The sequence below is a fragment of the Muscardinus avellanarius genome, assembly GCF_963383645.1.
Source record: "Muscardinus avellanarius genome assembly, chromosome: 12".
In the NCBI taxonomy this organism is placed as follows: Eukaryota; Metazoa; Chordata; class Mammalia; order Rodentia; family Gliridae; genus Muscardinus; species Muscardinus avellanarius.
The window spans coordinates 55,990,817-56,008,241 of record NC_137798.1 but is presented as its reverse complement, the minus strand read 5'-3'; the positions used below and the strand labels follow the sequence as shown (position 1 = coordinate 56,008,241).

Genomic DNA, 17,425 nt, shown 5'->3' with positions numbered 1-17,425 from the left:
TCCACCAACGTTGTACATATGTGAAGTTTCCAATGCCAATCTCAATATCCCATATGGGGAAGGGGAGGCCGGGGAGGGAGCTGGGGAAGCTCCCCAAATACTGGGTGTATGGACGTCCCTATCACTCTCGACTTTATTATGATGTGAGACTACAATGCACCAATAACAGCATATATATATATATATATATATATATATATATATATATATTTTTTTTTTTTTTTTTTTTTTTTTTTTTTTTTTGGTGGTACTGGGGGTGGAACCCAGAGGCTTTCTACCTCCAGGCTATACTCCCAGACCTTTTTTTTTTTAATATATTTTATTTGGAAACAGGGTCTCACTAAGTTGCTGAGAGCCTCACTAAGTAGCTGAGGCTGGCTTCGAACCCGTGCGATCCTCCTGTTTCAGCCTCCCAAGCGCAGGGATTACAAGCGTGCGCCACCACACCCGGCAAGTATATTTAAAAATTCAATCTTTGAAAGACTCATCCAAGAAGTATATTGTTAAAAGCATCAATCAGAGCCAGGTGTGGTGGCGACTACTTGTGATCCCAGCATTTGGGAGGCTGAGACAGGAGGATTGCAGTTTGTGGCCAGCTTCAGCTACTTAGGCCCTTTGCAACACAGTGAGACCCTGTTTCAAAATAAAGAATAAAAAATAGGGCTGGGGGTGTAGGTTTTTTTTTTTTTTTCGGTACCCTGAATTTAACCGTACCGCAAAAAAAAAAAAAAAAAAAAGCATCAATCATAGGTTAAAGTCATGGTGTGTGTGTGTGTGTGTGTGTGTGTGCGCATGTGTGTGTTACTGGAGATGGAACCTGGGGCATTCAACCTCCAAGCTACACCCCAAACCTTTTTTTTTTGTGGGTTTAGGGATGGAACCCAGGGGCATTCAACCTCTGAGCTACACCTCCTGCCCTATTTTTTTTTTTAATTTTATTTTATTGGTGCACTGTATTCATACATCATAGTGGGATACAAACTTTTGTAGACATACATGCACACATCGCCCAGTCAGCCCCCACCCGATCCCACCCCATTCCCTCCCATCCCTCCTTCCCATGCTTGGCTTAGTGATTGACATCTAGTATTATAGCAATTTATCCAAAATTAAAAATGATAATCTCACATAACAGTTTCATTTGTCTGATACCAAGCGTTTGATGATTTAAAGATAGCATTTCAATATTTCTTTTTGCTTTCTTTCTTACTAGAGCATATTTTTTTCTGTTTTTTTAGGTGAAACTATCATATATTTATATATTTATTTTTCAGAAAAAAATCTATCCTAATATGGAATATGAATTCTAGATACCCAAAACGATCTTGAAAAAGAACAAAGCTAGCAGATATATATTTTCTGATTTCAAACCATATAAAGCTACAATAATTGAAACAGTGTAGTACTGTTCTAAAGGCAGATATATAGACCATTGGAGTTAAATACAAGCCTAGAGCTAAATTCTTCCCTATATTGTCAAGTTATTTTTGACAAGGTTTCCACGAACATTTGGTGGTAGAAATAATAATCTTTTAACTAAATATTGTTGAAAAATAATAATTACATGGAAAAGAATAAAATTGGACCTTTACCTAATCCCATATACAAGTATTAACTCAAAATAGATAAAAGACCTAAATATAAATCTTAAGACTATAAACTTTTAGGAGAAAATCTGGGTCATAAAACCTCACAACATTGAAATTGGCAGTGATTTCTTGGATATGATTTCAATGGCACAGGCAACAGAAGAATATACAAACTCCCTAGAAAATAAAAGAAAATATTGTATATCCAAAGACAATGTAAACAGAGTTAAAAGTTACTAATAGAATTGGATAAATATTTCCAAATGCTATATCTGAAGGTATATTAATATTCCAACTAGAAATCCTAAAAATTAACAACAATAAAGGCAAACAATACAACTTAGAGATAGGTAAAAGACTAACATAAATAATGAATCTCCACAGATAACCAATCTTAGTTGTCTGTTGGATGGAAACTCTTGTTTCTCTGGTTCTGGTGAGTGTTACCTATTTCTTCTTTGTAGTTAATCTCTTTGAGTATTTTCTCTAGCGCTGGTTTTGAAGACATAAATTCCTTCAGTTTCTGTTTGTCATGGAAGCTTCTTATTTCTCCATCTAATTTGATAGAAAGTTTTGCTGGGTAGGAAATTTTTGGCTGGAAGTTGTTTTCTTTCAGAGTTTGGAATATGTTACTCCAAGCCCTTCTGGCTCTCATGACTTGGTTTGGGAAGTCTGGAGTGATTCTAATTGGTTTGCCTCTGAATGTCACTTGGCCCTTTGTTTTTGTTGCCTTTAAGATTCTCTGCTTGGCTTCCACATTGGTCATTTTGACAATTATATGGCGTGGGGATCCTCTTCTCCGATCCTGTCTAAAGGGAGTTCTATAAGTTTCCTGGATCTGTGTATCAACCTCTTGCTCTATATTTGGAAAATTTTCTGCTATTACTTCCTTGAAGAGATTGTTGATCCCTTTGGTATCACTTTCTTTTCCCTCCTCTATTCCAATTATTCTTAGGTTAGCTCTCTTAAGATGGGCCCATATTTCTTCAATGTCAGATTCCTGCTGTTGGATATTTTTTTCTAGATTAGAAACTATGCATTCATTTTTGGATTGCTCATCTTCTAAGAGCGAGATTCTGTTCCCCATGAGGTCTAATCGGTTGTTTGTGCTTTGAATTGAGGCCTTTACTTCATTAATTGCATCCTTTATCTCTTTTTGGCTCTCTCTGAGTTCTTTTCGAAGCACCTCTATTATTTCTACAGTTATTTTCCTGATTTGATCTTCTAGAAATCTCTGATTTTCTGTTTTATCGGGTTCTGATGTTGTGGGGTTGTGCACATTCATTGCTCCAGTGTTATTCCTCTTTCCCATGATTTCGGAGGTTTGTGCCTTCTCTGGGTTCTTCCCTTGGGTCACTATGGCTTCACTTAAGGTGCTCTGGATCTCGAGTCTGTATTATCTCAGTCCCCACTACTCCTTTACTGGGTTGTATCACAGAGTCTCCGACCCAGGGAGTCGATAGAGGCTGCTTTAAACTATGGGGGGTGCCAGGTTGCACGTTCTCCTATGGTGTGATATCTCTGCCACCACCACTCCCTCACTGGGTCAAGTCCCAGGAGGTCCAATACTGGATTTCTCCTCTGTGGCCCACAATTTGACTCACTGTTCTTGAGTACGCAGATGTAGCTGTACTGGACTCGGTGAATTCACTGCTGCTGCCGCCGCCGGTGGCAATATGGCGCCTCTGCCACGCCCTCGGCAATGAGGCTGGCGTATTTTTTCTTCTCTGGTTTTGATTTCCACTCTGAATCCCTGCAACGTGTGCTGAGCTCAGCCACTGGGAGCTTTAAATGCTGTCTGCACCGAAAGATCCCGCCTGGCTGTTCCGCAGCGGCTCTCCTGGCTTGCTGTAGCCGTCCGTTGAGTTCGCCGCTGCCGCCGGCAGTATGGCGCTGCTGCCGCGTCCTCGGGCGCGTGTGTCTCCTCTGTGGCCCTGAGCTCTGTTCTCAGTCCGCTTTCTCTCTGGAGCCTGGTGGTTTTTTTTTTGTTTTTCTGGTGATGGTGTTTTCTGGCTATGAAAGGCGCTCTTTTTGTGGTAATGGAGATTGGTTGTTAGCGGGACTCTTAAGCCCCGCTTTTCTCGGTCGCCATCTTCCCGGAAGTCCCCCCTGCCCTATTTTTTATTCTTTATTTTGAAACCGGGTCTCACTCAGTTGCAGAGGGCCTCACTAAGTAGCTGAGGCTGTCCGTGAACCACGATCCTCTGGTCTCAGCCTCCCAAATGCTGGGATTACAAGCGTGCGCCACCACACCCAGCTTATTATTATTATTATTATTATTATTATTATTATTATTTTGAAACAGGGTCTCACTAAGTTGCTGAGAGTCTTGTTAAGTTGCTGAGGGTGGTATAGAACTGGTGATCCTCCTGTCTCAGCCTCCTAAGTACTGGGATAACAGACATGTGCGACCACACCTGACTCATGACCTATTTTTAAATATTTTATTTTTAAAATTCAGTTTATCTTTGCTTCTTCTATTTGCTCTCTCTCTGGGTTGTCTTAACAACGCAGAACACCTTCGTTGTGTGTTCACCAGCTCTGTTCTCTGTAATCACATATAATCTCAGTGCAGACCTATTTCTACCAGCTACTTTGCCTTTCCTGACTTTTAACCTGCCTTTCCTTTTTAAAATTGATCAACTCGCCAGGCGTGGTGGCACACGCTTGTAATCCCTGCACTTGGGAGGCTGAGACAGGAGGATTGCACGGGTTCGAAGCCAGCTTCAGCTACTTAGTGAAGCTCTCAGCAACTTAGTGAGACCCTGTTTCCAAATAAAGTATAAAATAGGTCTGGGAGTATAGCCCGGAGGTAGAAAGCCTCTGAGTTCCACCCCCAGAACCACCAAAAAATAAAAATAAAAAATAAAATAAAATTGATTAACTCTATTCTTCACTGCCTTCCCTCTACCTCTTCCTGCTCTCTCCAACGAATAGAAAATACCTTAAATAGTCTTAATCTTTTTATGCTACATATTCTGTGGTTATAGTAAAAACCTCCAAGGACTTTCCGGACAATTTAGAAAGCCTACAACAACCCCTAAAACAATACTTTATTTATTTATTTATTATTCACTTATTTATTTTTGTGGTACTGGAGATGGAACCCAGGGGCTTTCTACCCCTGGGCTACACTCCCAGACCTTTTTAATATATATATATATATATATATATATTTTTTTTTTTTTTTTTTTTTGAAACAGGGTCTCACTAAGTTGCTGAGAGCCTAAGTAGCAGAGGCTGGCTTTGAACCTGCACAATCCTCCTATCCCAGCTTCCCAAGTGCTGGGGTTACAAGTGTGCACCACCATGCCCAGTTTGTAATTCCAGTACTTGGGAGGCTGAGACAGGAGGATCCGGTTTGTGGCCAGTCTCAGCTACTTACGTCCTCTGCAATTTAGTGAGACCCTGTTTCCAAATAAATAATAAAAATTGGGCTGAGGGTGTAGCTTGAGTTCAATCTCCAGCGTGCACACACACACACATACACACACACACACACATACACACACACATGGAGAGAGGGAGAGAGAGAGAGAGAGGAGAGAGAGAGAGAGAGAGAAGGAAAGAGAGAGGGTGGGGCTAGGAATAGAAGGAAGATAACAATTTTATACATTTACTTTTCTAGATGTATATTAAGGTTTTTATTTTTATTTTGGTGGTACTGGGGGTGGAACCCAGAGGCTTTCTATCTCTGGGCTATACTCCCAGACCTATTTTATATTTTATTTGGAAACAGGGTCTCACTAAATTGCTGAGAGCCTCACTAAGTAGCTAAGGCTGGCTTCGAACCTGTGTGATCCTCCTGTCTCAGCATGCTGGAATTACAAGCATGCGCCACCACGCCCAGCTATATTAAGGTTTTTAAAAACCATGAACACACATAGATTTTATATTTAGAAACATTTCCACTGGCTGGCTATATAAACAAAATTTTATATGTATATTGTTTTGTTAAACATAATAGGTAGTTCCAATGGCTACATATCAAATTTAATATGATTGAATTTGCTCTAGGCTTTACAGAAAAAACATCTGTTAAAAAAAAATTTAAACCTTTTCTGACTAAGGCATCAGTTTGAAAAACGATCAGTAATTAAGTTACTGTAACAAAATAATTCTATTCTTATAGAAATCACAAGAATTGGCATGCTAATTGAGCCAAACCACATATATAATTTACCATTTCTGTTGTCTCACTATTACATTGTGTGTAGAAATACATATATTCGTAAATTCTTAAGAGATAACCATCAATATGGATTAATCTCATCCCATACCTGTATTGAGCTGATCATTGTGCTAAGGGCAAATACTGTGGCTGAGTCTCTCAAAGTTGACTGACTATCAAAGGTTCCCTGAGTATCCATCAATAACACTGCAACCTGTGGGCAAGAAGAGCACAGGATTGAGATGGAATAGAGCACCAGGGCATTCCAGTTACCACAACATCAACACCGTAAGAAATAACGAAAACCAGTATCACTGAGTGCTTAATAGGTCATTGCTTACACGTGCTACCAATGCTACAGAAAACAAAAATATTAGCTGCTGATTACAGTAATAACTAAATTTCACTGGGAATCCAATATAAACTTAATACATCAATGAAACAAAGTGTAAATGTTGGCTTGCTGATCTGACATTGCTTTATTCCTCTGATTTTGCCCACTGTGATCACTGAAGAGGTAAAAAGGGTTATGCAAAGGGTGATGCTACCCCCCCTTTAAGTGAAATGGCCAAAATTATTATTATTATTATTATTATTATTATTAATTATTAATTTATTTTGGGGGTGCTGAGGATTAAACCCAAGAGCATTCTACCCTTGAGCTATACCTCCAGCCTGATTTTATTTTATTTGGAAAGAGGGTCTCAGTAAGTTTCCCAGGCTGGCCTCAAACCTATAATCCTCTTGTGTCAGCCTTGTAAGTACTGGGATTACAGGCATGCACCACTGCTCCTGGCTCCAAAATTCATTTTCAAAAGAGTATTTTCAAGGTTACTGTTGCAAGTGAAACTCAATTTTACTTTAAAAATTACTATTGGCCAGCCGTGGTGGAGCACGTTTGTAATCCCTGTGCTTGGGAGGCGGAGACAGGAGGATCCCGCAGGTTCTAAGCCAGCCTTGCTGGCTTAAGAGACCCTGTTTCCAAATAAAAATATAAAATAGGTCTGGGAGTGTAGCCCGGTGGTAGAAGGGTTTCCAGGAACCCTAATACCACAAAAAAAAAATTACTATCATACCTTTTTACCATCAAGTTTATTGATAAGGAAGACTTCACTCCATATCTGGATTCCTGTGGTCTCTCGTTCAGATCCACCTCGCCATGAAAATCCAGTCAATGGTTCATTGTAATCTCCAACCCAATCAACGGATTCCTATAAATTTAATACAGTATATCATACAGAACTGGATATAGATGTATGATCTTTCTATTCATCCTTTTCAATTCTTATCTCTTACTCTAGTTAAAAGGAAATAACACATTGCAGAAAAAAGAGAACATGTCTATTTGCGGAAAAGCCTGAAAAATAATTTTGAAACACAAGGAAAACATCCATAAACAGGGAGTTTCATTCTTTCAGGCAGGCATTCAAATATTTCATTCGTGCAGGCATGCTTCCAGATATTTCTTCAGAAAGTACTCACTGATTGCTAGGTTCTAGGTAAAGGACAAGCTTAATAACATTATTCTACCTAAATAAGCAGATTATCACATTCAAAATAAAATTTTGCCATTCTTATTTGAATGGTAGATATATATGCAGGAGCAGAAGTAGAATTTGGTCTACACAAGTCAATGACACCTGCCCTTCAGCAAGGAACAGCAAAGTGCTCATATGCTATCTTGCCTTCTTAATGCTCTACTGGATGCAGAATACGGAAAAGAAATAAAGAAGATGGATAGAAAAGGATGAATAGATGGAGACATGGCAATGTTAATGAAAACATGTAGGTGGTGAGAACCTAGGTGTGTTCACTGTAGGATTCTGTTAACTTTGCTGCATGATTGAAAAATGTCACAGTAAATGGTGGGGAAAAGTTGTCATAATAAAAAAAAGCATAACAAAAGTTATTTGACATCTTAAACACTATAACATGTAAAGTTTGTAATCATATCATTATTATAGTGTCTATTTTTCTGTGGTAGTGGGGGTGGAACCCAGGGGCTTTTCTACCTCCCTGCTATACTTACTCCCAGACCTATTTTATACTTTATTTGGAAACAGGGTCTCACCAAGTTGCTGAGAGCCTCACTAAGTAGCTAAGGCTGGCTTCGAACCTGTGTGATCCTCCTGTCTCAGCCTCCCAAGTGCGGGAATTAAAATCATGTGCCACCATGCCTGGCTAGAGTGTTTTTTTTTTATTTCTATTTTGTGTGTGTGTGTGTGTGTGTGTGTGTGTGTGTGTGTGTGTGTGTATCTGAGGATGGAACCCAGAGGCATTTGATCTCTAAGCTACATCCTCTGCCCTTTTATTCTTTATTTTGAAACAGGGTCTCAATGAGTTGCAGAGAGCCTCACTAAGTAGCTGAGGCTGTCTGCGAACCGTGATCCTCCAGTCTCAGCCTCCCGAATGCTGTGATTACAAGCGTGCGCCACACCTGGCTTAGAGTGTCTATTTTTAAAAGAGCAAAAAATTAAGTTCTCAGGGAAATGCAGCCAAGTGGCTTCACAGACATGTGTTCCGTGTAGTTTGTTGTCAGACCACTGCAGTTGAAATGGCTACACTACAGCATTTATATTTAGGTGTATAATAATAGGAAACAGAAATAATAATATAATAGAAACACATAATATATATTTAGGTATGGAAGCATAGAAACAGTATAGCTCGTGAAGACGCCCCTCACCTACCTGGTTGTACATGTATCGCAGCATGAAGTCCATCAGAAAGGACTTTCCTTTTCTAAAGGCTCCAGCAACAGACACCGCGACCACCTCCTTGTCCCTGACGGCCTCGGAGAGGAGGATGCGATTTAGTGCGGCTTCATCTAACTCGAAGGAGTGGTCGTCCTTGACGATCAGGACCTGGACGGGCCCTGCCTTTTTCACCGGCTCTTCCTCTTCTGAACTCCAGTCACCCGTCCTTTCTGAAAACCCACCTGCGGAGCAAAGCGGCAACTGGTTCAGCTAATCATCACACGGCGCCGGGAAGTGTGCACCTCTCAGCTCTCAGACATCTGACACACGGCGGGACTGAAGTGTTTGTTCTAATGACACATTTTACTGTCATTCACACCGTATCCCAGAAAGGCTTCACTGGGTCTTTCTGATGATGTCACTTACTCAACCAGAATTTTATTTTCAAAAAGCACTAGGTCAATGCAGAAATCTCTCTTTGCTGAGTGAGACAGTCAAGGAAAGGAATTCCACCACTAGATCAGATGAGTAGCATGGTTTGGGTTCACATTTTCTCCATCCCCTAGAAATAAGCTGAGCTATTTACATAAAGGATCCTTGCAACACTTCTTAAAGCAGAGCATATATGTGAGGAAATACACAGAGGGCTCAAAAGTAAATTCTTGAGGAGACAATCAGTACAGATGAGGAAATGAAAGCCAACAATGTAGCTGACTTTGCCCAAGGGAAGGAAATGGGATTTCTCTATCAAGAGTTCTACGATAAATCAGGCATGGTGGCATACACCTGTAATCCCAGTACCTGGGAAGCTGAGACAGGAGGAATGTGGGTCTGAGGCCAGCCTCAGCAACTTAAAAAGACTCTGTTTGAAAGTAAAAAAAAAAAAAATTCAAAAACGTGTGAGGGTGTAGCTTCAAGGTAGAATGTCTCTGGGTTTAAAACTCAGAGAGAAACCGGGCGTGGTGGTGCACGCTTGTAATCCCCGTGCTTGGGAGGCTGAGACAGGAGGATCTCACAGGTTCGAAGCCAGCCTCAGCTACTTAGTGAGGTTCTCAGCAACTTAGTGAGACCCTGTTTCCAAATAAAATATAAAAAATAGATCTGGGAGTATAGCCTAGAGGTAGAAGGCCTCTGGGTTCCACCCCCAGTACCACAAAAATAAAATAAAATAAAATAAAACTCAGAGAGAAAGGAAGGAAGGAAGGAAGGAAGGAGAGTTCTAGCATGGAATTTTTCAAGCTATGTATTATTTATTTATTTATTTAGGGTCTGGGGATGGAACCCAGGGGCATTCAACCTCTGAGCTACACCCCCTACCCTATTTTTTATTCTTTAATTTGAAACAGGGTCTCACTAAGTTGCGGAGGGCCTCACTAAGTAGCTGAGGCTGTCCACAAAATGCAGTCCTCCGTCTCAGTCTCCTGAATGCTGGGATTACAAGAGTGCACCGCCATGCCTGGCTCATGCTGTGTATTTAATACTTTTAGTATCTCAGCCAGACACTTTATATATACTTTTTTTTTTTTTTGCAATACTGGGGATTGAACCCAGGGCATTCTACGTCTGAGCCATATTTTTTATTTTTTATTTTTTATTTTGTAACAGGGTCACTAAGTTGCGGAGGGCCTCACTAAATAGCTGAGACTGGCCTCGAACCTGTGCTTCTCCTGTCTCAGCCTCCCAAGTACTGGGATCGCAAGTGTTTGCCACCACACCTGACTCATTGATACACGTGGAAATTAAGAATCTAATTAACCATACTCCCTAGGAAGTGACAGATCCAAGTTCTCAGAGCAAGTCATTGTCAGCCTGGGATTAGAAGTCAGGTACCTAACAAAAGCCGAATTACGAAACCCGACTATGAAATCAAACTATGAAAGCAAACTTGGTATCCATCAATAGATGATTGGATACAGAAAATGTGGTATATACACACAAAAGAACTCTACTCAGCTATAAGAAAGAACAAAATTATGTACTTTTCAGAAAATGGATGGACCTGAAGAATATTATACGTGAGATCAGCCAGTCTCAGAAGGTCAAGGGCTGTATGCTTCCTCTCATGTGTGGAAGCTGCAGAGAAAGAAGGAAATATGAAGAACTGTAGATAACGTGGCCAGGGACCTACAGAGACGTGAAAGGGGTCTGGGGAGGGGGTGAGGAGGGTGCGGGAAAGACTGAAGACAGAAACAGTTCAGATAAGCTGTGGCAGGGTGTGAAGGTGCCACATCAATTTCACTGCCGTGGGGGGGGGGGGCTGGAAGGGGGCGGGGTCCATGTGCCAAGAGCCGCGAGCATGTATGTTTGTCTCACATTGGACCTTGCTGGAATGTATAACTGCAATGCACTGATCAAGTAGGTTTTTTAACAATTAAAAAAGAAGTACCTAAACCTTTATCCCAGATCTCTCTACGATAATGTTCTGCTTCTTTAGTGATAATCGACCCCTGAACAGCACCCGGGTGGGCTCATTTGCTTTGTATGAAAAGAACAGAAAGTCAGTACAAACAACACAACAATTACTTCCTCAGAACAGATATATGAAATACCCCCAATGCCTAATAATTGATGAATTTTTATGTTCCCCCCAATTCACATGTTGAAGCCTTAAGCCCCAATCTATTATGTCTGTTACAGCATTCCCAACTGATAATGACAATATTAATTTTGAAACAAACTGGTCTCTTAAAGAATTTTTATCCACATTTTTGAAAATATATTTATTTATTTATTTATTTATTTTTTTGGTGGTACTGGGGTTCCTGAAAGCCCTTCTACCTCCGGGATACACTCCCAGACCTATTTTATATATTTTTTAAATTTGGAAACAGGGTCTCTTAAGCCAGCGAGGCTGTCTCCGAACCAGCGGGATCCTCTTGTCTCCACCTCCCAAGCGCGGGGATTACAAGTGTGCGCAACCATGCCCGGCTTGAGAATATATTTAAATAGACTTTCTGCATTGTTATTTGTTTGAGAAAATGCCTTATAACTAGATAAAAAGAAGGTAATTGTATCTTTTGGCATTTATTTATTTATTTATTTATTTATTTATTTATTTATTTATTGGTACTGGGGATTGAACCCAGAAGCATTCTACATCTGAGCTACACCCCCAGCCCTATTTTTTTATTTTTTATTTTGAAACAGGGTCTCACTGAGTTGCAAAGGGCCTAAGTAGCTGAGGCTGGCCATGAACCGCGATCCTCCTGTCTCGGCCTCCCAAATGCTGGGATTACAAGTGTGTACCACCACACCAGGCACCCTCAGCTTTTTTATTTTTTTGTTTGGAAACAGGGTCTTGTTAGTTTGCAGAGAATCTCACTGTGTTGCTGAGGCTGTCCTTGAACCTGTGGTCCTCCTGTCAGTCTCCCAAGTACTGAGATTACAGGAATGCCTGGCTCTTGACATACTTGTAAAGGACTGTTCAGATTACATTGATACATATATCTCACATTGACAGCTTTCTATTGTTTATAAATCAATCATATAACTTTAGTTTTTCATTAATAGAAATAAATATATACCAATATTTTCTTTTTTTTTTTTTTTTTTTTTTGCAGGTCTGGGGATGGAACCCAGGGGCTTTTGACCTCCGAGCTATACCCCCTGCCCTATTTTTTATTCTTTATTTTGAAACCGTGTCTCACTGAGTTGCAGAGAGCCTCACTAAGTAGCTGAGGCTGTCCACGAACCGCGATCCTCCAGGTCTCAGCCTCCCCAGTGCTGGGATTACAAGCGTGCGCCACCACGCCCGGCTATATACCAATATTTTCTGAAGAAAATAGCACAAAGCATCTCAAAAAAAAAACAAAAACAAACAACAACAACAAAAAAAAAACAACAGCATACCGTTGCCTCTAGCCATGAATCAGAGTTGTTCTCTCTGCAAGTTTAGGGAAACTGATTTTCTATCTGAAAGATAATAGGTTCTATATTGCTTTATATTGCTTTATGACAGAAACTAGATTACAAGACTCCCTGTTTAAATCCTACATTTACAATGACAATGCATATGAAGTGTGGAACTTACTTAGCTCCCCAGTGGCTCACGATTTTCTATCTAAAAATGGCTGACTCTGGGTGTAGATCAGTACCTAGCGTGCATGAGGCCCTGACTCCGTCCCAAGCACCTCAGAGAGAGACTGAATGGTGATGGTACCTCGGTCACAGAGACTTTGTGAAGATTAAATGATAATGGTAATTAAATAGACTAAAATATCAAATAGTATATGCTTAATAAATGGCGACTGCTGTTAACATACATTTATTTATTATTTATTTATTTATTTATTTATTTATTTATTTATTTATTTATTTATTTTTGTGGTACTAGAGATTAAACCCAGGGAGGGACATTCTACCTTTAAGCTACACCCCCAGCCCTATTTCATTACTTTTTTATTTTAAGAGAGGGTCTCACTAAGCTACTCAGGGTATCTCTCTGTTGCTGAGACTGTCCTCAAGCCTGCAATCCTCCCATCTTAGCCTCCCGAGTACTGAGATTACAGGTATGTGTCACCACGACCAGCTTATTATATTCTTATATAATTAGCATTTTGTATATTATGTTTAAGAAGTTATTCTTTACAAAAGATAGAAAAGATATTCATATATATTATTCTATGTCTTAAAGTTGTGTTTTTGGTATTTAAGTTCTTAGTCCATAGGAGTTGATATTTGTATAAGGTTTAAAAAAATCCAATTTTTTTATATGAGTCAAAAAAATTTTAAGAGTTATATTATCAAACCACTTCATTTCCTCAAGTAGTCTTCCAGTAGATCGCTGACATATATTAGTCATACTGAATGCAGGGACAGGAGGATCTCAAATTCAAGGCCAGCCTCAGCAACTTAGTGAGGCCCTCAGCAACTTAGCAAATAATAAATAATAATAAAATGATATATAAAATAAGACTGGAAGTGTATCTCAGAGGTAGAATCCCCCTGGGTTCAAACTCCAGTATTATAAAAAAATAAGTAAAATTAGTTACATACAAATATATATTGACTTCTTTCTGAGCTCTTAATTCTGATCCATCTATCAATTTTCCTATACTAGCATCAGTAAGACACTACCTTAATAAAAAGTTCTATAAAAACTATCATATGGGAAGGCCCTATTATTTTTCTAATTATTATCACTCTTGGCCCAAAGCAATAGAGCCCATTGACCATGGGCTGACATCTCTGGAACAATAAACCAGAATAAACCTTTCCTCCTTTATTTTTAATATTTATTTATTTATTATTTATTTGTAGTACTGGGGATGGAACCAGGGGAATTCTACCTCCAAGCTATATCCCCAGCCAAACTTGTTTATTCCTTATTTTGAAACAGGGTCTCACTGAGTTGCAGAGGGCCTCACTAAGCAGCTGAGGCTGGCTGTGAACCTGGATCCTTCTGTCTCAGCCTCCCGAATGCTGGAATTACAAGCGTGCGCCACCATGCCCAGTTTAAACCTTTCCTCTTTTAAGTTGTTTCTTCCAGGTAGTTTGTCACAGTGATGAAAAGATGACTGACACACTGAAAATAAATAAGTTAATCTGAGTATGGTGGTGCACATCTGTACTTGGAAGGCTGATACAGGAGGATCATAGGTTCAAGGATAGCCTGGGTAATGTAGGTGGACCTTGTTTCAAATTAAAAAAAAAATTAAAGAGTGGGGCTGTAGCTCAGTTGTAGAATGCCCTAGGGTTCAATCATGAAGAAGAAGGAGAAGGAAAAGAAGAAGAAGAAAAGAAGAAATAGAAATGATTAACAGGGGAAAAGTTCAGTTCTCCTAGCAAAAGTACCTTACTTAAAAGGAGACAGAAGCTGGGCATGGTGGCACACGTCTTTAATCCCAGGACTTAGGAGGCTGAGACAGGAGGACTGCAGGTTGGAGGCCAACCTCAGCACTTAGTAAGTCATTGTTTAGAAAGAAAAAAGTATTACTAACATGATAACTACTTCTCTTATGTGCAAACATTAGGGCTATAATTTTATTGTTAGTTAATACCTCTAATAGTTTAAACTCCATCCCCAAATTAGCCAGCAACCCTGTAGGAAGGTACTGTATAATCCAATGTTTAATCATAGAAATAGGGTATAAATGTATCACTGAACACTGTTTTCTAGAGTATCAAAATTCTTTTGTTTCAGGATGGGTGTGGTGGCACACTCTTGTTATGCTAATACTTGGGAGGCTGAGACAAGAGGATCACAGCCAGCCTCAGGTAGATCCTGGCCAGACTCAACCTCTTAGTAGGCCCTCCACAACTTAGTGAGACCCTGTTTCAAAATAAGGAATAATCCAGGCGTACTGGCACACGCTTGTAATCCCAGCATTCAGGAGGCTGAGACTGGAGGATCAAGGTTTGTGGACAGTCTCAGCTATTTAGCGAGGCCCTTCACAACTCAGTGAGACCGTTTCAAAAATAAAAAAATAAAAAGACTAGGCTGGGCATGGTAGCACATGCTTGAAATCCCAGCACTTGGGAGGCTGAGAGAGGAGGATTGTGCTGGTTCAAAGCCAGCCTCAGCTACTTAGTGAGGCTCTCAGCAACTTAGTGAGACCCTGTTTCCAAATAAAATATAAAATAGGTCTAGGGGTGTAGCCCAGAGGTAGAAAGCCCCTGGGTCCATCCCAGTACCACAAAAAATAAAAATAAATAAAATAAAATAAATAAAAAGACTAAAAAATAGGGGTGGAAGTGTAGCTTGCAGGCAGAATGCCTCTAGGTTCCATCTCTAGTACCGCAAAAAAAAAAAAAAAAAAAAGGAAAAAGGAATAAAAAAATAGGGCTGAAGCCGGGTGTGGTGGCGCACCCTTGTAATCCCAGCATTCAAGGAGGTCGCAGTTTGCAGCCAGCCTCAGCTACTTAGTGAGGCCCCTTGCAACTCAGTGTGACCCTGTTTCAAAATAAAGAATAAAAAATAGGGCTGGGGGTGTAGCTTGGAGGTTGAATGCCCCTGGGTTTCATCCCAGACCCGCAGGAGGAAAAGGGCTGGCAGTATAGCTCAGAGATAGAATGTCCCTGGGTTTGACCCACTTCTTTTTTTTTCCCCTTGGTGGCACTGGGGATGGAACCCAGGGGCTTTCTACCTCTGGGCTATCCTCCCAGACCAATTTTATATTTTATTGGGAAACAGAGTTTCACCAAGTTGCTGAGAGCCTCACTAAGCACCTGAGGCTGGCTTTGAACCTGCGCGATCCTCCTGTCTCAGCCTCCCAAGCGCAGGGATTACAAGCATGTGCCACCATGGCCAGCAACCCCACTTCTTAAAAAAACAAAACAAAACCACACAAAAAAAATCATTTTGTTTCACATTCACTTCACTGTGCTGTTGTTATGATGTGCTTAGCAGGGAGCATGGTTAGTGGCAGAAAGAAAAACCTGGATGTTACCATAAAACTTAATTGAATGAATGTTGAAAGAATTCAAATTTTATCTGCCTCCTATAATTTGGACCTCTTCTTATGTAAGTAGTCCTAACATGACCTATTTTTGCACTATATGCAAATAGGGTAACTAAACAAAGCCACTTTCAACCCTTGAAGGTATATACAGGTTTATGACAGTAATTGTGTTTACATTTTATGGGGCCTCGTATTGACAAATGTTATTTCCCTTTATTAAACAGATGAATCCAGAAAAAAAAATGGGGAGGTTTGAGGGTGTAGCTCAGACGTAGAATGCCCTTGGGTTCCATCCCCAATACCTCACACAAGCGTGCGCGCACGCACACACACACAGTCTTTTTGGTTATCATAACCAGTAATGGTAAAATATACAGATACACACAAATTCAGTATAAGAAATAATGAAAAGTATTTAAAAAATACACATACTTTTTAAAGCCAGGCATGGTGGCATACACTTGTAATCCCAGCATTTGGGAAGCTGAAACAGAGACTAGAACTACCTAACGTAAGTGCTCAGTGAATATTTATTTACATAAACTTAATAAAAATAGCTGAAAAAATGCTATGATGTTGCATATTACTAAGAACAAATGTTACACATTTGCTTCATCATTCATAACTATATATTATCTAAGCAATAAATAATATCCTTTAGTCTAAAATAATCCAAAAGTCTATTGGAATACATACCAAGTTTCCTGAAGCACCAAATTTCTACCTTCTTAATTATGCCTTGCTCAACTAAACTTATTTTCAGTTCCCTGAACACTATGCAAATCCTAAAAAGAAATGGGAAAGGAAGAAGGCCAGAAACAAACCAGCAGGAATTAATATTTTACTATAGGTGATACACAGGTCCAGCTCACAAGGAGAGGGCCAACCTGCTACTGTTTGAATATGCTTTATGTCCCCTGAAAGTCATGCTGGAATTCTGTCCCCAGTGTAACCATAAAGAGAGGTGGTGGTACCTTCAGGAGGTGACTGGGTCATGGCGACACTGCCTTTTATGAGTAGATGCCTTTCTCAGAGGGCTGAGTCAATCCTCAGGAGAGTGATCTGAGTTCTCTCTCACAAAGGACTGGATTTATTACTGAAAGAGCAAGTAGGCGTAGAGCAAAGCTGCCTCTGGTGCCTCCCTTTAATAGCCCTTCAGCTTTTCCACCCCATGCAAGGGCCCTGGCACATGTGACCACCTGGTCTTGGACTCTCTACCTTAAGAACCATGAACCAAAATGAACCTGAACCGAGAGAGGGGGGGGGGGAGGGAGGGAGGAGGGAGGGGAGGGAGGGAGGGAGTGGGGGGAGAGAGAGATTTTGTATGTATGTAGCACTGGGGATGGAACCTAGGGACATTGTACTTCCGAGCAACACCTCCAGCCCTTTTTTTTTTTTTTTTTTTTTTTTAATTTGGAAGCAGGTTCTCACTAAATTACTGACAGCCTCCCTAAATCGCTGAAGCTGACAGTGAACCTGCAATCCTCTTGTCCTAGCCTCCCAAGTACTGGGATTATAGGCAGGCACCACCACACATTCCAGGCATGTTTTACCAGCAAAACTCTATTC

General features: G+C 40.3%; 1 protein-coding gene across 2 annotated transcripts in view; it reads right to left on the bottom strand.

The window, feature by feature from the left end:
* ATL1 (atlastin GTPase 1) overlaps positions 1 to 17,425 on the bottom strand; it is a gene marked incomplete at both ends in the record, with an annotated part of 62,727 nt that overhangs the window by 34,246 nt on the left and 11,056 nt on the right. For both annotated transcript variants that reach the window (XM_080708082.1, XM_080708083.1), the window contains 3 exons: positions 5,870 to 5,974; positions 6,837 to 6,971; positions 8,451 to 8,698. In XM_080708082.1, coding sequence (XP_080564208.1) covers positions 5,870 to 5,974; positions 6,837 to 6,971; positions 8,451 to 8,698 — 488 coding nt within the window. The remainder of the gene's footprint in view (positions 1 to 5,869; positions 5,975 to 6,836; positions 6,972 to 8,450; positions 8,699 to 17,425) is intronic.